At 44.3% G+C, this 20282-nt stretch overlaps 3 protein-coding genes and 1 long non-coding RNA gene across 4 annotated transcripts in view; 2 read left to right on the forward strand and 2 right to left on the reverse strand.

Annotated features, from left to right (window-relative positions):
* The window catches only part of LOC111653432 (nucleoprotein TPR-like), a 22835-nt gene extending 17165 nt beyond the window's left edge, over positions 1–5670 (forward strand). The window contains exons 37-51 of the mRNA XM_087173418.1: positions 67–266; positions 593–787; positions 915–1033; positions 1506–1580; positions 1717–1971; positions 2065–2266; positions 2354–2556; positions 2745–2816; positions 2960–3051; positions 3529–3641; positions 3744–3842; positions 3927–4068; positions 4289–4383; positions 4878–4994; positions 5239–5670. Of these exons, the coding sequence (XP_087029544.1) occupies positions 67–266; positions 593–787; positions 915–1033; positions 1506–1580; positions 1717–1971; positions 2065–2266; positions 2354–2556; positions 2745–2816; positions 2960–3051; positions 3529–3641; positions 3744–3842; positions 3927–4068; positions 4289–4383; positions 4878–4994; positions 5239–5294 (2035 nt within the window). The 3' untranslated portion in view covers positions 5295–5670. The remainder of the gene's footprint in view (positions 1–66; positions 267–592; positions 788–914; positions 1034–1505; positions 1581–1716; positions 1972–2064; positions 2267–2353; positions 2557–2744; positions 2817–2959; positions 3052–3528; positions 3642–3743; positions 3843–3926; positions 4069–4288; positions 4384–4877; positions 4995–5238) is intronic.
* A 162-nt stretch (positions 5671–5832) lies between these two features.
* On the reverse strand, positions 5833–10946 carry prg4a (proteoglycan 4a). Its single transcript, XM_087173419.1, has 14 exons — positions 10886–10946; positions 10516–10632; positions 10313–10426; positions 9755–9838; positions 9438–9497; positions 9126–9212; positions 8803–9000; positions 8550–8627; positions 8325–8411; positions 7917–8074; positions 7301–7460; positions 6953–7036; positions 6717–6842; positions 5833–6106 (listed from the first exon to the last, which is right to left on the reverse strand). The coding sequence occupies exons 1-14, from the start codon at positions 10944–10946 to the stop codon at positions 5913–5915; spliced, it is 1608 nt and encodes a 535-aa protein (XP_087029545.1). The 3' UTR covers positions 5833–5912.
* A 3752-nt stretch (positions 10947–14698) lies between these two features.
* On the forward strand, positions 14699–18940 carry dusp12 (dual specificity phosphatase 12). The gene is made up of 8 exons (XM_023404060.2): positions 14699–14922; positions 15491–15755; positions 16333–16446; positions 16576–16694; positions 16904–16991; positions 17214–17305; positions 17557–17636; positions 18507–18940. Exons 2-8 carry the CDS (start codon positions 15493–15495, stop codon positions 18648–18650), a joined length of 900 nt encoding a protein of 299 aa, XP_023259828.1. The 5' UTR covers positions 14699–14922; positions 15491–15492; the 3' UTR covers positions 18651–18940.
* The window catches only part of LOC111653448 (uncharacterized), a 5700-nt gene continuing 4233 nt past the window's right edge, over positions 18816–20282 (reverse strand). Inside the window, exon 4 of the long non-coding RNA XR_002760672.2 lies at positions 18816–20182. This is a non-coding gene — a long non-coding RNA (uncharacterized LOC111653448). The remainder of the gene's footprint in view (positions 20183–20282) is intronic.

The following is a 20282-nucleotide window of genomic DNA, read 5'->3' on the forward strand; positions in this document are numbered from 1 at the left end:
GAGAAACTATTTCAACATGAAAACTGTGGTGAAAACAAATGAACATAATAACTGTTGTTCCATCAGCTCCAGCTTGTCTGAGCCTCCCACCGCTAACATCCGACCCACCCCGAGTACTCCGTCTCCTAGCAACAAGCCAAGCCCCTCCCATGGTAGCAAGGCCACGCCCCGTGCCAGCATCCGACCTATGGTTACCCCGGCAACTGTCCCCATCCCGACACCCACCGCCACCGTCATGCCGACCACACAGACTGACAGTCAAGAGGGTGAGGAAGAGTTTAAGAGAAAGTATAAGTTAGCAGTTTATATTTATTATCTTAACTTTAAATACACTGGTAATGGTTACATATTATTAGTAATAATAATAATAAACTATTTTATTACTTTGTTTTGCAGCTCAAAGTGCTTTAAAGAAGAAAAATTAAATCAAAAACTTCAGTAATAGCAGCAGACATAAGAAACAACAAAGCCTAATAAATAAAAGGGCAATTAAACAGTTTTAAAAAACATAAAGAGAAATAAAAGGAATAAAAAATGTTTGAAGTAAAAGTAGTTCAGCTGATTATTAATCACATAATGTTTCTCTCTGCAGTGCTGATGAGCGCAGGAGCCTCTGTACACTCCACCAGCTCCGGCCTCGTGAGCGCACCCGCCTCCATAACTCAGCCAACCAGCACACAGGCCACAGCTTTTGTCCAGCCCACTCAGCAGCAGGCAGCCAATCAGGATGCGGGGTCTAGCATGGATGCAGAGCGACCATCCACGTCCTCCTCTCTGATTGGAGCAGGTGAGCAGGACCGTGTGGCACACAAGCCAGTTACTATACAAACTGTAAAATATGTGCCTGACCGGATACCAGCCAAACACTTAAAGTGTGTTTTATCTTCTGTGTGTGTGTGATGTGACTAAAGCAGGTACAAAGCGAGGCAGAGAAGAGGAGGAGGAGGAAGAGGAAGAGGAGAGCAGACCGGAGAGTTCCCACACACCACCGACCACTAAAAAACTACGACTGAAACCATCAATACAGCTGCAGGTACCAACTTGACTTCTGACACTTTGAGTCGGTGATCAGCTGGAAACTTGAGGCACAGCCTGATTTATAACGGGTGAAAATCTGCAGCAAGTTGAGTTACTTGAACAAGCCTCTGATTAGTAGATAAAACCTCCCGCTTCAGTGATGCAGGATTCAACTCAAGGAAATCTTCCTGATGCATTAATGGTGCAGAATCTTAAATATTTCTTCTTCATTTTACTTCCTGTGTTTTTAAATGTTTCTGATTTCTCAAACTTTCTGATTCTTTCAAGGTTTGTATGAAATTATTAGAGATATTAAATGTGGTCTCAGACCTTTGGGGTCAGACTGTGTGTTACCTGAGGAAGGAAGACTGAAGAAGCTGCTGCACACCAAGCCGTCCTGTTGTTAATTTGCTTTGGGTCTGTTTGTCGTGTTTATTTAGTCCATTACAACCTGTTTAATTCCAGCTGTGTCACTCGGTGTGTTTCAGATGGAAGGTGATGAGGAGATGGAAGGAGAGCTGGGGAATGAGGGCGAACAACAGGATTCACCCGACGACAGTCAGGTTAGCAACCGATGAAAGCGTCACGGGAGAGGGTCAGGAAGTAAACGTTGTCATGTGGTAATTTATAAATATATATATTTATACGACTGATGATGATCGACAGTGATGAAGTAATAGTTTTATATTTGGGCTTTAGGAGCTTCCAGAGGAGGGTTTCCCCGTTTTAGCTGAAGACGAAGAGGACATCGAGGAAGAGGGCGTGTCCCAGTCTGTCCCCTCCTATCAGATGTCCTCTCAGGGCTCTTCCATAGTCCGGGACGTCATTGTGATCGACACGGACAGCGAGAGCCGGGAGAGCAAAGAGGGGGAGGAGAAGCAGGAGGATGAAGGAGAGGAGGAAGAGGAAGAGGAGGAGGAAGAAGAGGAAGAGGAGGAGGAAGAAGTAGAGGAGGTGTTTTTCTCTGTTTATTAACTTGCCCAAAAAGTTTTCAGCTGTGATGTTTTGTGTGGAGTAAATAAACCTGGCTCTCTGTGTCCGCCTCAGGATAAGGAGGAAGAGGATGACGACGAAGACGAGGACGACGCTGGCGACGGCGAGATGAGAGGAGGAGAGGACAGCAACGAGAGGAGCGGAGAGGCCGAGGAGGAAGGAGAGGAGGAGGATCCGTCAGAAGCCAGCAACACTGAGGAGACCATGTGCGGGGCGTCCTCCGACTCCCAGCGTCCCTCTGAGCCGCCGCACAGCAGTGAGCGCCGCTCGCCGTTTGTTCGTTCATATAACAGCTGCCCGTGTCGACATGTGTTCACTCATCTGTGTCACTCTTCTCTTCCAGGTGAAGGCAGCAGCAGCGCCACGTCAGAGTCTGACCTCACCAGAGAGCCTGTACACCTCCCCCCAACCTCTTCCTCCTCTGTTCCCTCCTCCTCCTCCTCCCTCACACCCCGCCTGACCCACCCCCGTAGACCCACACACTCTCTCCCACCTAGGCTCTATATCCAACCTCCAGCCCCAGAGCTGGGACCCCCACACACACAGGTAAACACACACACACACACACACTGATCTCACAGTTAATCTCCGTTCAGACTGACACACCTGGAAACACACGTCACATGGCGTCACATATTGATCCCATAGCATTGTTTTTAAACGGTGCAATAATACCATACATACAATAATAAGACTTGAAAACCTGAAGGCGATTACTTGTGTTTGTTCTTCAGAGACCGTCCTCTCAGCTGCGCCGGCCGTCAGTAGGACGAGGGCTTCAGCTGACCCCCGGGATAGGCAGCACGGTAAGAGATTAGGAGCTTGTTCAGAGATTGTATTACATTCGCCTTAAGGTGTTAATCTGAGTTCGTGTGTGTTGCGTTGCTGATCTGAAGAGTCGTGTGTGAGTCAAGAACACGGGGTGAAGGTTTCTGTGTTTGTGTTGCAGCAACATTTCTTTGACGATGACGACAGGATGGTTCCCAGTACTCCCACTTTGGTGGTCCCACACCGCACTGATGGTTTCGCTGAGGCTATACAGTAAGACACACACACACACACACACACACACACACACACACAGAAACTCAACTGAACCAAAACTGCATCAAACCGGGTGAGGAACGTTCCCTCCTCTGATTGGTCAGATTGTCGGGAGCAGGAAAGTAAACACAGGACGAAGGTTGCGGGAACCGTCGAGCTCAAACATGCGAGTTCACGTGCTCGTGCTCGAACCGCTCCAGAGTTTGTTTGGGAGCGGACTGAGACCACCCCCTTCAAACGCTCAATCACTTTGATTTGGTCCACACCTGAGAGCGATTCCTGTTTTCACACCTGCACAAACGATTCACACCAAGAGAGAAAAAATCAACCAGGTCTCAGTTTGACCGGAACAGAACAGATCGGAAATTTAACAGTTTTATACGTATTTCTGGTGTTTTCAGCCTAACAGGAGTAGAAGAGACATTATTTACCCTGTATGATAATAACTTCATGTCACTTCCTGTGTCTCCTCAGTTCTCCTCAGGTCGCAGGTCTGTCCACCAGGTTTAGATTTGGACCTCCAGAAGACCTGCTGCCTCCGAGTTCAGCCTCACACTCTGACCTGGGACAGCTGGCCTCTCAAGGAGGTAACACACACACACACACACACACACACACACACACACACACACACACACACACACACACACATCCTGTCTGTTGAACTTAACTAAATTGCTGTGTCGTAGGTTTGGGGATGTACGAGTCTCCTCTGTTCCTGGCTGCTCATGATGAAGATGGAGGAGGGAGGAGTGTCCCCACCACACCTTTACAGGTGGCTGCACCAGGTAAGACACACACACACTCCACATTAGTGCATCAGTTTAACTATAAATCCTCCGTTGTGTTCCCTGACTCTCGGTCTCCGTCAGTGACCGTCTTCACTGAGTCTCTGCCCTCAGACGGCGGTGACAACATGGCATCCCAGTCCGTTCCCATGGTAACTGCTTCCACCGGGATGCCGGCTGCTGCAGACGATGGAGATGAGGTGTTTGTGGAGCAGGAAGGAGACGGGTGAGTGAGTGGCACTGACACCAGGGAATCTATTGCACGACTAAATCTCCGGTTTTAATATCGGAGGAGAAAAGACGAGACAAAGAGTTTTCACGTCACTGAAAAAGTGAATGATTTGCACGTCCCCTCTCCTCTTGGTCAGGCTGATTACTCGTAAAATATTTTGTACCATTTGAAATCAGAATGAATTTCTAATCTTCCCTGTGTGTGTTTTCTTCAGGCCTGGTATCGAGTCTTCTTTGGAGAGCCAGACGGACATGGAGTCAACCGGACAGAGTGACGATGCATCGCTGCCGTCTACCAGCCAAGACCCTGGTAATTAACCCGTTTCCTGTCCGTAGATTAAAACGATAACAGCTGGATCATCTGTGCAGACTCCGTCATCCAGGTCTCTGTAATCGAGGCTGTCGTTGACACTTATTCCAACAACTGTCGTCATGACAACCAGGAGCGCCAACGCACCAATGGAAACCGGTGAGGCCAGGAACACACTGGATGTGTTGCGGTTGCGGAGCGTCTTGGTTTTCATTTCGGTGCCCATGGTAACGGGTTAGAGCGGACACGCTAACAGCTAACAAAATGAAAATTCAAATACTTATTCAGTTCAAACATATTTAAGTTACTTATTTTCTCAGCCCACAAATGAACCCAGAGATCAGCACAACCAGGTGAATCCTTTCAGGTTTCTGTGTGGAGATGACACTTCCTGCTGCTGTCAGATGAGATTCTTTCACCATGTTCTTACCTACAGTTCACGCTGCCAGAGTTTGATATCCAGTCTCATCTCTCCTCTCTGTCTTTGTTCTTAGACACCAGCAGTGTCACTCAGCGGCGCACAGCCAACAGCCAAACCCTGATCAGCAACCTGTCGGGCAGAGGGTCCAGAGGAGGGAGGGTGGAGGCCAGGATGTTGTTCAGCCGCAGAGGTAACGAACTCGAACGCTCCTGGAGCTCTGGACTCTCAGAGCCTGATAACTTAGCACAGCCTCCTCTTCATCATCATCATCATCATCATCACACCTTACAGAGCAGACTCTCACTCGCTCAGTATGATGAAGTTGTTTATTAAAGTACAGTAAAGCAGAAAGCAGCATTACAAACATTATAGCAATAACATCATTAGTAACTGTGGGATTAAACTGATCGTCTCGTTCATCTGTCTGTCCTCAGGAACCTTCACTCGAGGAGGAAGAGGGGGGGGCCTGGGCAGAGGGGGCATCGCCTAATGATGATGTCAGCGTAGCGCCTCAGTCATCTCATCCAACCAGGAAATGAAAAGACGCTTGATTAATCAATTAATTGAATTTTGAGACATTCGATGTATCAGTAAATCTTGTCCAATCGAAATCATTAATAACACAAGTACAAGGAGAGAGATGACAGCTGTGTGTGTGTGTGTGTGTGTGTGTGTGTGTGTGTGTGTGTGTGTGTGTGTGTGTGTGTGTGTGTGTGTGTGTCATTTCTCTGATAGGTCAGTGAGGTTTTAGTTGTTTTCTAACTGCTTCTCATGAGAGCAGCCCTGGTTTTGTAATGTTAGTTTCTTCATGTGTTGCTGTTAATAAACATGTTTTAATAATAAAGTTGAATCATTTCTAGACTGAACTTTGACTCTGAGACACTGTGATGGGAATATTTGACAGAGAAAATCGGTAATGAAAAGAATGATCGATCACAGCTCCAGTCATTCTGGAGGACGAGACCTCACTAAGTTACCACATATTAAGTGACGAGTTAAAACTGTTGCTCAGGTCTTGGTGCCAGAAGGAGCCGCACCATTAAAGATGGATTAGAGACTAGAAGCAGAAAACACCGGAACAGCGTCGCCTCCTCCTCGGGATGTTTTTTTAGGGACAGCCCAGCCAGACTTTGATGGAGTTGGCCGGGGCGGCGCGGTTAACACTGTGGGGGGCCATGTTGGCAAAGTTGGCTGCGGCGGGGCCGAGGATGGGCAGCGGGGCCAGGGGGGCCAGGGGGGCAGAGGGGTCAGGTTTGGCCATCGCCGGCAGCCCACTTACAATCTGGACTCTGAAGAAGAGCGCTGCACAGAGGAGAGAGACACTTTAGCTGCTTTAAACACACTCATGACAAAAGATGTGCACGTCAGGAAACAATATGATGTGACACTGAGAGCCAGGGGCCGGTTTCACAAAGACAGACTGGCTCTTAGTCTAAATTCATCTGCTGCACAAAGCAGGTCAGTTCTTGACCTTTTTCAAAATAAAAAAAATGGCCGACTGAGGAACAGCTCTGTTTACCGCAGCAGTAAATGTTCGTCACCTGGAAGATCTCAACGGTTACAAGGAAGTTTTACTTTGAAAATTCAACAAAGAGTGAAACAATACAAAATAAAAATGTTCTATCTTCTAATCTTCTAAAAGCATAACAATGTTTTCCTGTTTTTGTTGTTGTTGTTGTTGTTGGGTGCTACTGGTCAGCGCAGGAGTCATTGATTGTTACCATGGTAACAGGCTGAAACTGTAGACGAAAATGTTCACGGCTATAATTAAAAATTCATTATTTATTTATTTATGTAGTTAGATCCCCATTAGCCATTGTGTTATAACAATGGCTACTCTTCCTGGGGCCCCCTTTAATTCATAAATAAATCCTAATGAGAGTGAACGCAGTGCATTGTGGGAGGTTCTTACGTCCGGAGAAGAGGTAGTGGAAGAATCTGTCGCTCTTCTGGGGGTTGGGCATGGTCAGGGCAGATGTGACGGGGCTGGGGAATCCCTTCAGAGACACTTTGATGTTGATCTCTCCACCTAGGAGACCTTCAATTAAATATAAAGAATTAAAAATCATTTAAAAAATAACAAAAATAGCGTCATGAGGAAGTTTTAGAATAAAATATAATAGATAAACAAGTTGGAGAGTTACTAACCAGCCTGACGAGTCAAGCGTCTCTTCAAGGAGCTCCTGGGTTTTGTGGTGCATGGTGGGTAGGTGAAGCTCTGCATGACGTCTCCTATGGGGGGGGGGGACACACAGGACAGCTGTGGTCAGTCGTGCTGAGGTGGAAGTCTTCACCTCTTCCTTTATCTACTCGTCTATTTTGTCTCTTTTATGTCTCATGCTCTCAGACATCCTGACCTGCTTTAATGTCTCTTTAAGCAAGAGACGCATAATGACATGTCCTGTCCCTGTCTGTCTGTCTGTCTCTCTTTCTGTCTGTCTCTCTGTCTCTCTTTCTGCCTGTCTGTCTGTCTCTGTGTCCGTCTGTCCTCCTCACCGTCCTTAAAGAAGTGGACAGTCTCCGGCCGGTTCTTGGTTGCTGGGACAACCAGAGCGGCTCTGATGGTTCCTGTCAGACCGGGGAATTCAGAGGCCAGAGGCTTCGGATAACCTGGTTCCACAACCATGTTCCCATCCAGACTCCAGAACTGGTCTCCCTGCAGGGGGGGAGGAGGAGGAGGAGGAGGAGGAGGAGAGAAGATAAATGACCTCTATGTGAGTAAGTAAAACATCTCTGGTCTGAGATCCTGGTTCCTATCCTGCTGTCTGACCTTCGTCATGATAGAAAAGTCTTTCTCAGTTAATCTTAGACTAAAACAGGGATTTGCTGTTACTGCGATAAAACTGTTTAATTACTGCTGAACATTTTTTTTATATATATATATATATTAACCTGACATTCATTATAACTATTACACGCTACAAGCAGAGGAAAACCTCCTTTGCAGCTGTCACCGTGACCGTTTAACTATTTTCTGATATTTAGTGGAACAAAAAAATGAATCAGTTAATTGCAGAAATGATCATTAGCAGTAGCTTGACTATCAGCAGCAGCACAGAGGGTGTAGTTGCAGTAGTGGATGTAGTATTAATGTGTGTAGTAATATTTGTACCTTGATGATGTAGGTGTTTGGGTTTGTGTTTGCGTTGGTGTTGCAGCTCCAGCGGGTGAAGACGGTGTCGATGGGAGACGAGACGCCCAGAGTGTCTGTGATGCTCTGAGGAACACCGGCTTCATGACTGACAGGGTCCACTGACCAGAACAGCTCACCTGCACACACACACACACACACACACACACAACATTAACACAGATCACACTAAATATATATGTTCGTATGTATATACACATCACATATACAATCTCTATTCATTCCTGCACCACACACATCCTTACATTTGCAGTAACAACACAACACAACTTACTGCATCACATTTCTATATCTCAGATTACAGACAAAAACATCAGGTACACACACCAACACACAGGGAACTGAAAGCGTTTACACACGTATTCTCACCTTTAAATATCAGGATGGTCCCATTGCTGAAAGCTGTCAGTCCATTGATGGGAGAATCACTGCATAATCCCACGTCAATAAATATTCCTACACACACACACATACACACACACAAACACACACACACACACACATACACATACACACACACAGAATTAGTTACAGACCATCTGAATCTGCCAAGAAAAGATCGGATCAATGCACAACACTTGAAACTTGTCCCACCGGCCTCTGGTCCCTCAGGGGAGAGCCCCAAGGCTTGGGCTATGTCCTGCTGCGTCTGTAACCTGGCACCTGTTGGAACTGTAAAGGCAAACATTTTGTTTTTGTTTTTAAACTTATCCAGGAGAGAATTCGCAGTGAGTTTGTTTTTAGAATCAAAAACCTTCAAAACAGCTGCAAAATATTCAGAATTAATCAAATAAAATATTCATTGCACAAATGTTGTATTCAAACTGAAGTAATCTGATTAAATAACCTTGACTTGACCCGTATGGAGTCCCTCCCTCAGGTGACAGCACCAGCTGGCCGTTCACTCCAACGCCAACAGCTCCACGACCATAGGGGCTCACTGGAGCCCCGGCGCCCTGAGATGGAGCACCGTAGCTGGGCAGAGTATCTGCAGGTGCCGGGGCGTGTGGAGACCCGGGGATGGACAGCGGCAGCAGACCGACACCTGCAGGAAGTGAGAGGCCATTCACAAACAAAGCCAGATGTTCTTTTCAATGCAGTTATTTAACACTTAACAGACTGAAGTGGGTCAAAATTGGATATGCAAATCCACAGGACCTCTTCTGCTACCTGCTCCTGGTCCCTCAGAGCCTGCGTCCACCACCGAGGCCACGTCCTGCAGGGTGCTGGGTCTGGACTTGGAGACGACCGGAGCGGCTAATAAGAGAAAAGAGATAAACTTTTTAGTTTTTGAATGAGAAGGTGACAATCTTCTTCATCAAGAGAGAGAATGAGTGGATTTCCCAACATGTCAAACTCCTTCCATTTCAACACTGGAGCTAATGGAGCTAAATAAAGCTGCATGTTGGGTAATGCAGTTCCCACTTTCACATTTTTATTTATACAAAATATCAAACTCATTTTCATCAGAACTTCATCTACCTGTGAGCTTCTCCTCGCTCTCACTGTTGGCCTTCTTCTTGCTCTTTGATTTTTGATTACCTGAGGAAGAGGAGGACACAGGTATCACTTTTATGAAGACTGAGAGAACACACCTGTTATCCAACGTCAGTGTGACGTTCAGACAGGAGCACAGGGTTGCACTGGTAGCTTTGACCAAGGAGTCAGATTTTATTTGTGGTTACTGTATTCAGAGAAAAGCAACAGGTCTGGGACAGCGATCACAAACTGTAGTGCAGGTGAGCGAGCAGAGAAAGGGAAGCGGTGCTGCTGGTTGGTTGTTGTGGATGAACTCTGACCTGCAGGAGCAGCAGGAGCAGCTGCAGCAGCAGCAGCTCTCAGAGGCAGCAGAGCGTCGGGGTGTGAGGCCGACACACCGGCATCTGTGGACAGAGACAAGGTGGAATATGTACATATATTAAAAATATGCACTGAATATGTGCTGGATTTTTACATAGAAAACATGCTCACAACATGTCGCGACCATATGTTTTCTAAGTAAGAATGAGGCCTATATAATGTTTATATAAAGTTTATTAAAACAACATACACGTTACAAATATATATGTTTATATATGCTTTTCCAGGTCTGTTCGAGCTTCACTGAGTGTCTCTAGTCTCCACTATATGTTCAGCTGTACAGAGAAACCACATGAATTTCACATGTACAAAAACACGTCTGAACACGTGATCTCTGCACATGTGAAATTAAACATGAAAACATGTTAAAATCTCACGTGAAATGTGTGAATTATTCCAAAACCACATGTGAAACCTTTGAGATTTTACATGTGAAACCCAGATGTGTTGCTAAGTTACAGCGGGGCTCTGTCGCGGCCGTGGCTGTCGGTTCTTACCGCAGTGTAGCTGGTAGTCAGGGCAACAGGTGTTGTGGTGGATGCACTGGGGGTCACACTCGCACAGCTGACCACGTCTGAACGGCTCGCCGCAGCGACCCAGACAGGACTGAGCTGAGAACAGAACAGTGTCAACAGTGTTGCTCTCAACAAGTCCAAATAAATAATCAATGATGTGAGCTGTGATCTTGCTGCCGTGTTACCAGTGGTGCAGGTCGTCTCAAAGTCTGGGCAGCACTCATTATACTGCAGACACCTGAAGTCACAGGTGCACTGCTGACCTCTGGCGAAAACCTCCCCGCAGCGAGCCACGCAGCTGCCTGCAGAGACACAGAGCAGGTGTGTGAGTGTGTCATGTGACATCATAACTTTATGGAAACCAAGAAACTTCTGGCCTAACATTTCCCTGGGTCCTGGGCCCGAGTCCGGCCCATATACTTCCACATCTGGACAGCTGTTCTATTCTCTGGTATCGGCCAAAAGTTGAGCCAGAGTTGGGCCAGATGTGGAGGTAGCATCTGAACATAAGTGTGGTCGATTCAGAAGCTGAAACAGGTGTGTGTCAGTTCCTACCTGGTCCGGCGGCAGCAGCAGACGTCACAGCGAGGCCAAGCAGCAGGAGCCACAGGGACATCTTCGTCATCATCCTCATCATCATCATTTTTTACTCAACACTCAGTGTGAACAGAATCTGATCGAACAACAGCTGCAAGATACAGAGAGAGAGAGAGAGAGAGAGAGTGAGAGAGAGACACTGATGCACAGTGATAGACAGAGAGAGTCAGTCGTTACCTTCTCGGTGTGTCACCTCTGCTCTTCGTCTCACAGTCCGTCTCTGTTGGTCTTATATACCAGAGGCAGGATGCTTTTAATTAGCATGACACACACTCACACTACGCCCAGACTCTAATTAAAAACTGCCAGGACATATTGAACCTTCCTACACTGGCAATAAACGAACTCCTACACACAGTAACCTTTCAAAGTCAGAGAGGGAAAGTGGGAAACGACTCCACTTACTTTGTGTTCTTTGTTTTTGCACAAGAAAACTCTTCTTCCACTTTTTTTTAAAGCTTTAAAATCTATGTTCTTTACATTAACATTTTTTTTTTGAATACTATTGTTTTAAATCATCATTATTATTTTTTTTTTACCTAAAGCTCTACTTCAGTGTTTTGTTTTTTTACCCTCGTGAGGTCTGTGCCGTCCCCCACATATGACATCACTTCTTGCCTTTTTGACGACGTGGTGTTTGATGCAGCCAGGATTGATGTCATGTGGTTTTGACACTTGTTCAGTTTGGGTTTGAGTTGTTCATCTCGGTGCCTGGATCATTGACAGAGGGAGACTGTGGGTGTGAGTGTGGGATCAATGCGAGGGTCCGTCTGGTGAGACATTCACCTCAGTTTGATGTGGACGGATTCGTTTATCTCCTCAACACGAACACGAGCAAAGATAAGGAAAAGACATCGAGAGAGAAATATATTTTACTTAGTCAAAGTGACAAAAGGGTTGACAGTAACCATGACAACCAAGACACCAGAGCGCTTCCTGCATCCGATGTGCTCTGATATCTTAAATGATCGTAACACTCAAAGTGCATCAACAAAATCTGATCTGATTTACAAAACTGTTTTAACTCCAGCTCTACTTACGACCTTTTTCTGGGGCTTTCAACCACATTTCATGGTTTACATCAGCAGATGGAGTCTCCTCAGTTGTCATGGAGATAACTCATACAGGGGAAACTGAGAGAAAAGTGAACGAACCACAACGTATAATCACGTGGCTGACGTTTCCTACTTGGCTCACTTGAAGATGAAGACGGTGAGATATGGTTGAAAGTCCTGGAAAAAAAAAAGCTAGTAAGAGGACCTTGAGGTTAGTTAGTGAAACTACTTTTCCCAAAGTCCAGACCGCAGAATAGTTATAATGTCTTTTTGAACAGGATCCTGAGTGTGTTTTAATTTAATTTAATCCATATAATCTAATCGAATCTAATCTAATATAATATAATCTATCTTTTTACAGATTAAAGTTGAATTCATAGTTGAGTTTCCAATCATCATCTCACCTTATTTACCTCCTTATCATTTATTATGTCCTTATTTCTTATTTCTCTACTTGCTGGAAGTTAGATATGAGTACATTACGTTTTTAAAAGCTGTCACCAGTGTTGGTGTTTCTGGGCTCGATGTTTCCTGATGTTATTTTATCTTTTGTTTTTTGTCTTTATGACATGAAGCAGCTGAACTGAGGACGTTCAGTCACAAACTAAATGTAAAGCAGATGTGGATCAAACTAACTGGATGACACCGTATTTGAATGAAACACAGACTGTATTTTATTTACAAACCAAGAAGTATTTTATTTATTTATTCATACTCATAATACATTACAAATACGTTGTGTACAGTGAAGTGCATGTGCAGGTGAGGTGAGAAACCCATCCAGGTGTGTGTGTTAAAACCTCACCTCGACGTAAAAAGTTACGATCATATATATATTAAAAAAATACTACTAATAATAATGATAATTAGAAAACAAACAATTCAAAAGAAACTGCAAAGACAACACAATATGTGCAGTAGAAGCGAATAAATTAAATGAATCCATCAACCAGAAACACAAAAAGAAAAACATTCCCATAATGCAAAGTCACTGAGTCACTGCAGCAAGTCAGCACGCCCACTCTGTTCCCATTCACCTGGTCCTCACTCACTGTGTGTGTGTGTGTGTGTGTGTGTGTGTGTGTGTGTGTGTGTGTGTGTGTGTGTGTGTGTGTTGCTCCTTCATTTCCCACACTCAGCTGTGTTTTGATGGGCAGCGTTAATGAGGCCTGAGGCAGCAGCGTGGTCGTCGTGAATCATTGTGATTGGTCAGACGGTTAGATTAAAGCAGCTTGTGAAACTTTATGAGCGCCCCTCATTGTGACCACGTTCAGACAGTGGGACGCACCCTGGCAGGCATTTCAGATCACCACACACACACACACACACACACACACACACACACACACACACACTCAGTAGGTGTTGAGGGGCAGGAGTCCAGACAGACATTATGAAACAAGTATTTAAAGTGTCTGGCAAAGACAACAGAGAAAAGACCAGAGATTCATTCTGCAAGAACATTTAATGGTCAGTTCAGTTCTTGAAGACAGATGTGATGTTTGCAGATGTGCGTTCGCTTTATGCTTCCCTCTGATGGGACTGACCAGTGTCCGCCTGCTTTACCTCATGCTCCTGGTATCTTCCCCTCACTTCTTCATTATTTCAGCTTTATAGCTGAAGTTTTGCGAGTCGGTAAAAAATGTTCTCCTTTGTTTACTCGCTGTGGTCAGTTAATTCAAACCGTCAAACCTCAGGAACTTGCTGTGAAATATTTGTTTCATAATATTGTTATTCTTTTATTGATAATTGTCCATTTTATAACATGTTTAAATATTTGTTCCAAGATTTTTAAATTGGTAGAAATCATAGAGATTTCCATCGTTTATAATATTCTATATACCTTGTATTAGTGATATATTATACTAGGCTATATTACTAATAGGCCTGAGTATTTTTCTGTTCTTTGGGGGGATGTGAAATTCTCTTTTTCTTTGAATTTATATACAGTATGAGCCACGTTTCCATCTAACTCCATCCAACTCGATTTTCTACTTTCTGTCCTCAAAACTAAATTTTTGTTCACCTTGAATAAACAGCACCGAGGAGAAAGGAAGCAGGAACTTAACCAACCATGAGATGATACAGAAATATAAGAATATACATCTCAGAAGAACATCCTGGACACAGAAAAAAAATAGAATAAATATCTTACTCTTCCTCCCAATTCACAGCCATTCAACGTACATGTTTGACCTGTAACACACAGGAACGAGTTAGTTTGAGTTATGTAATAAACATAATGTCGCTTCAGTTGGAACAACAAATCAGCAAAATAACTTCCCAGAACATCTGAAACTTCTGATGGGATTAATGTCGGGATTAAACTGGTGAATTCTAACAGGGATAATGTAAAACATGAGTCGCCACTCAGTTTGTATCTGATATTAATAATCTGGGTTTTCAGATTTATCCATGTAGGAAGGAGAGTTTTCTGTCGTAAAACATGGGCAACTGACCATCATGTCATAGGCTTCAATTTTCCACTATTTCTATTTTTTTTCCAAAGCATTTTTAAACGTTACTCCAAACCAGAAAACCATCCAGGTTTCCTACTAATTTTAATTAACAACTAAAGAGTGTACAATAATTGTAAATATTATTTATAGTCTGGTGTCCACACTCCAGTCCAGTAGGTGGCGGTAATACACCCAATTGTTTTATTAATCGTTAACCGTTTTACACAGAAAGAAGAATCCGAGGGAACCGGAACTTTGACACGAGTATGGGTTTCCGGTCGGACAGATTTAAAGACGAACCAAATACCAACGTGAGCGCGTTCACTTTATTTTATTGAACTTCATATTATTTTTTGTTGTTCTCGGTTGGTCTTCACTTCGTTAATGTTCGGTCCGAAACCTAACGAGCAGGTTTCACTGGTAGAGTTTAAACCACGGAGAGGCTAAGCTAAGCTAAGCTAAGCTAAGCTAAGCTAACGAGGTGAGTTAACTGACAGCACTGTATCATCAAGTGCATATAAAGCTCTGAACTGAGTTTACACAGGAGTTGGAAGAAGTTCAGTTAATATAATTATTACTTGCTGTAGGTCTGAAAAGTGTCTAATTAGTATTTCAGTAATTATCAAAGAACAGATTCCAGAAGTCAGGCAGATATATGATATATAAAAATATGTTCTTGTTAAATGAAAATACATATACATACAAAATTAAGGAAAACAATGCAGCTTCCTTCATTAAACTAATCTAAAAAAACACATATATTGCAATATTTTAACACATTATTTTCTAATTGTCCTGTATTGACACATTGAACTTCAATCTATAAGTTCCACATTTTTTCAAAGCAGAAATATCTAACAGATATAATGCTTTATTATACAAAGAAGCAAAAAACATGTAGGATACGAGGAACACTAGACCATCTCGTTTGGTCGGAGGTTTCAGATATGCAGCCCGTCAGATACATGAGAGCTTCTAGAGTATTTATATTAAATGTAACTGAACACCAGTTGAGAGTCGATGGGTGTCAGCTCTGTCTGTCTCTGCAGTCATGCTCCTGGTGGACCCAGGCCTCTACATCGGCACCGCAGCTGATCTCAACGACAGACAGGCGCTGGCCGACGCAGCCGTCACACATGTCCTGTCTGTGGACTCTGTCGACCCCGCCGGTCTACTTCCTGCTGACGGTGGCTTTCACAGGAAGTGGGTCAACGTTTTGGATGAGGTGACCTCTGATCTCTTGAGTCACATGGACGACTGCTTCCTGTTCATTCGGGAGGCTGTGGATGGAGGCCGCACGGCAATTGTTCACTGGTAAGGGTCAGAGGTCAGCGGGATGCCCTGAGAGTTTTTCCTCCATCATGTCACCTTGATGTATTTCCATCCAGCGTTTTACTTTTGTCACCAAAGAAACTGAATGTTTAAACCTAATGACGAAGGTTTGGTCGTGTCTCCTTCAGCAGTTCTCTGCTGGTGACTGTTAGCAGGTTTATTTTTGGTCACAGTGCAGTCAGAAAGTATTCACACCCCTTCACTTTATCACTTTTCATGTTGTCTTATTCTAAAATCATTTAAATTCACACTCAGTGAAAACAGAATCTTGGATTTTTTTTGCTAATTTATTAAAAAGGAAAAACTGAAATATCACATTTACATATGTTTATTTTATATTCTTTATTTGTTAAGTTGCAATCCTCCTTTTTTCTTTCTCATTTTAATTAACATCTCAAGAGTGTGCAATAATTCCACTACACATTTACCCGATTCCGGGATGGAAACCGTGAATAAGAAAATAATGCTGCATGGTAAACTAATAAACAGAAACCATGACTGTGTGTGTGTGTGTGTGTGTGTGTGTGTGTGTGTGTGTGTGTGTGTGTGTGTGTGTCAGCCAGGCTGGTCGAAGTCGCAGTGCCACCATTGTGACCGCTTATCTAATGAAGAGACACCAGCTGGGCTTCACTGAGGCTTACGATAGACTGAAGAGCGTCAAACAGGATGTACAGTAAGTGCCTGTGTGAGAGAGAGAGAGATGCACCTGAGGGTTTTTTTTAGGGTTTATATTCTATGTTTGTGTTCATGTAATGGTCATTAGATGCAGAGCAGGTCACTGAGAGCTGGTCATGTGTTTCAGGGTCAACACTGGCTTTGAGGAGCAGCTGCGTCTGTATGAGGCCATGAACTGTGAAGTGGACTCCTCCAGTCCTTTGTACAAACAATACAGACTGACCAAGATCACTGAGAAGTACCCTGGTAATCACACACACACACACACACACACACACACACACACACACACACACACACCCCTAAACTCATCATTATTTGATTATTGATTGAACATTTTCTGTCCCAACTGTGTGTGTGTGTGTGTGTGTGTGTGTGTGTGTGTGTGTGTGTGTACGTGTGTGTGTGTACGTGTGTGTGTGTGTACGCGTGTGTACGCGTGTGTGTACGCGCAGAGCTGCAGCAGGTTCCCAGGGAGCTGTTTGCCGTTGACCCCGCCCACTCCAGCTCCTCTGAAGCATCATATCGCTGCAGGAAATGCAGGTGACAGGTGCAGAAGTTCACACAGTGACTCACTGGAGGAGAATTTCAAAATGTCGTACATGAAAAGTCAAAGACCTTCCACGAGGAAGCGTCACTGTCTTCTGGAGCACCTCGCTGCTTCATTAATCCTTTTGTCATCAATATGTTTTCGTGAGTTTAGAGGAATAATTCAACATTTTGGGAAATGCACCTCCTGACTCCTTATCTCCACCTCCTCTGCAGACGAACTCTGTTCCGTGGCTCCAGTATCCTGAGTCACCCAGTAGGAGAAGGAGCGTCAGCCTTCGGGCACAAGAAGTCCGGTAACCTCACTGGTACGAAGACACCAGTATACACCAGTATACACCAGCATACACCAGCATACACCAGCATACACCAGTATACACCAGTATACACCAGCATACACCAGCATACACCAGTATACACCAGTATACACCAGTATACACCAGCATACACCAGCATACACCAGTATACAACCAGAAGCTGTGTGGTGGGGCTTTGACTCTCCCACACACTGAACTTGTAGTGTATCATAAGTAATGACAGAAAATGTGTTGTTGTCTAGGAGACGTCCAGTGCACATCGTACTTCATTGAGCCGGTGCAGTGGATGGAACAAGCTTTACTTAGCGTGATGGACGGACAGGTAATGCACACCTGCGCACTCACAGACCCTTAACCCTAAAGCAATGACTTGACCAAGCATCAACCTCCGAGGCTGAAACATGAAGCATCAACACTGAAGAACCAGAAGCTGCAGTTCCTCTAACGGCCACTAGAGTCTGGCTCCAACAGTGAGTCAGTCCCCATAGACTCCCATGTTAAAATGTCCAACTTTACAGCAGAAATAAACATGTTTACAGCCTGGTACAAAAACACCTACAGTTTCTAGAGCTAATTTCCTCCTTCATGACACCTGTTTATAGAACTCACCTGTTTACATTTTATTAAGGACTAAAGTTATGGAGAGTTGAGGGCGTGGCCTCTTTGAGTGACAGGTGGGTGAGCGTATGCTCGCCACAAACTGGCATGAACCAAAGTCTCGACCCCTCCTCTTTTGACCATTTTTGGATTAGCCGAGAGTTAGTGGGCGGAGTCAGACACTGCCAAGATGGTGACGGTGGAGCAGCTCACTCTGAGCTTCAGAACCGCTCTTCAGAAACCTGTGGGTGACGTCACAGAGGCTACGTCCATCTTTATTTTACCGTCTATGGTCTTGACTCTCGAGCAGCTGTTTGAAGGTGTCAGAAAATGAGAAGTGGCCAAAACATCTTCACTTTCCCAACATGTCCTAACGCCATGGTTTAAAACTTATAAGCACTTACTAGCCCCCCATCCTAACCTTCACCGTCACAACTAAATGCCTGACCCCACCCCTTCCCCTCGGCTAAAACCTTAACCATAAAACCAAGTCTCAACCCTCGAACCGCTTTGACGTTGAGAGGAGCAGCTGGGTTGGTTATCTGCGCTCACGTTATGCTTCTTCCCTCCTCTCTCCTCCTGTGTTTGTGCGCAGCTGCTGTGTCCTAAGTGTAGCTCTAAGCTGGGCTCTTTCAACTGGTGCGGGGATCAGTGTTCCTGCGGCCGCTGGGTCACTCCGGCCTTCCAGCTGCACCGCAACAGAGTGGACGAGATCCGACAACTGAGCATACGGAAATAAAACACCAAGTGTAAAACCTCAGACTCAAACTGGTCCTGTATACAAGTACATCACACACACACACACACACACACACACACACACACACACACACACACACACACTCTCTCTGCAGGCAGAAAACAAAACAATCTGTGATCCAGTTAAGAATGAATGTTTAAAGAATTTTCAACAGGACCAGTTTATTGTGTAACTGACGTCTGACTGTTTTGCGTTACACACACATTGTACATGAAATACATACGTGTAAATATCAAAAGACACTTTTGAGTAAATGAATCTGCAAAGTTTTTTGTGTGGAGAATTATTTGAGTGACATTCCTGTTTCATGGGTCAGTTTATAAAGTGTGTTCAGACGGGCTTCAGTAATGTGTTGTATCAGCTCTCACAATCTAATAGAAGAATAATATATTTTCTATCTAGAATAATAAACCAGTATAATATATAAGAGGGTTTTTAACTCTCAGAGCTACTTTAACAAAATAAAAGCTCCTCATGTCGTATCCAAACACTCAAACTGATCTGCAAACCGCATCAGATCAATAAGATCATTCAGCCTGACCTGAGCACAGACACGAGAACACTGTAAATAAACCTCCATGAATCTGATCAGAAACCAGAGAAGAAGAAGCAGCAGCTCCTCAGTCAGTGATAGATGTCAGTTCATCCAATGAACTTAAATAGAAAATTCACTTCTCTTCATTTTACAAAATTTAAACAAACTTGAGCTGAAGAAAAAACTCACTGTATCCATGGCAACATATTTCCTGTTTCCTGAAAAGTTTAGTTTGTATCTGAAGTGATGCCATCACTGCATGTGGCCTACAGCTGATCTGATGTAAACAAACTCATTTGACTCATAATGATTTGGTGTTACAGATATAGATTATAGATTATAGATATATATTCTCTGAACCTGTGGGTGAGCTACTGGGAGCTCTCGAGCCACCAGTTGGAGAGCTACTGGTGGCTCTCAGGCCCACGCTAACATAATCTGTAATAACACACGGGCTCCACAAGATGGCGGCTTCAGTAAAAACATCTCCACAGCCACTCGTAGAAAAGCCTCTCAACAAAGTCGAGGTTCTGCCGCTCAACCAGTGGAAGACTTTTAATGTGAAAGAGCTGCGGGCAGAGCTGAGTTCCTGTCAGCATCAAACAGATGAACGTGGTGAAACTGTCATGAAATATAAAACAATCAGAAATCACAGATCAAGATTTCTTTATGAAAGTTAACATAATAAAACAGCTGTGTACAGATTCATCGTCATCCTGGGTTCGGGTCGAGACACTTTGTGGTTCTGGAAAATGTGATTTAGGGTAATTATTATATTATATTATGTTGTTATTACTATATAAACCGTAAAATATCATCCGTGGGTTTCTCTGACCCTCAGTGACAGTGTCTGATCATATTTCATGGTCAGCAGCGTTGGACTGTCACGGTGAGCGGCGTCACTGATGCTGCTCCATCAGTGCAGGACTGGACTCAGCCGCCAGTCCAACACACGCCTGGAAACCTGGAGCCGACACTGGAAACACAGTGCAGAGAGAGAGGGAGAGGTTATGTAAAAGAGGTGGAAAAAGGGTTTAAATAAGGTGAAGTAAAAATGTGTGAAGAGGAGAAAAGAG

Source organism: Seriola lalandi, unplaced genomic scaffold (assembly GCF_002814215.2).
Source record: "Seriola lalandi dorsalis isolate HSWRI2012SDOR001 ecotype SW California unplaced genomic scaffold, Sedor1 jcf7180002054208, whole genome shotgun sequence".
In the NCBI taxonomy this organism is placed as follows: domain Eukaryota; kingdom Metazoa; phylum Chordata; class Actinopteri; order Carangiformes; family Carangidae; genus Seriola; species Seriola lalandi.

Excerpts from the sequence above, each read along its gene's own strand:
- prg4a (XM_087173419.1), bottom strand. The coding sequence starts at position 10,946 with ATGTCCCTGTGGCTCCTGCTGCTTGGCCTCGCTGTGACGTCTGCTGCT. Across the intron at positions 10,427-10,515 it reads TGAGACGACCTGCACCACTG|CTCAGTCCTGTCTGGGTCGC; the intron begins GTAACACGGCAG and ends TTCTGTTCTCAG. Across the intron at positions 9,001-9,125 it reads CTCTGAGGGACCAGGAGCAG|GTGTCGGTCTGCTGCCGCTG; the intron begins GTAGCAGAAGAG and ends CACTTCCTGCAG.
- dusp12 (XM_023404060.2), top strand. The coding sequence starts at position 15,493 with ATGCTCCTGGTGGACCCAGGCCTCTACATCGGCACCGCAGCTGATCTC. Across the intron at positions 15,756-16,332 it reads CGCACGGCAATTGTTCACTG|CCAGGCTGGTCGAAGTCGCA; the intron begins GTAAGGGTCAGA and ends TGTGTGTGTCAG. Across the intron at positions 16,695-16,903 it reads GATCACTGAGAAGTACCCTG|AGCTGCAGCAGGTTCCCAGG; the intron begins GTAATCACACAC and ends GTGTACGCGCAG.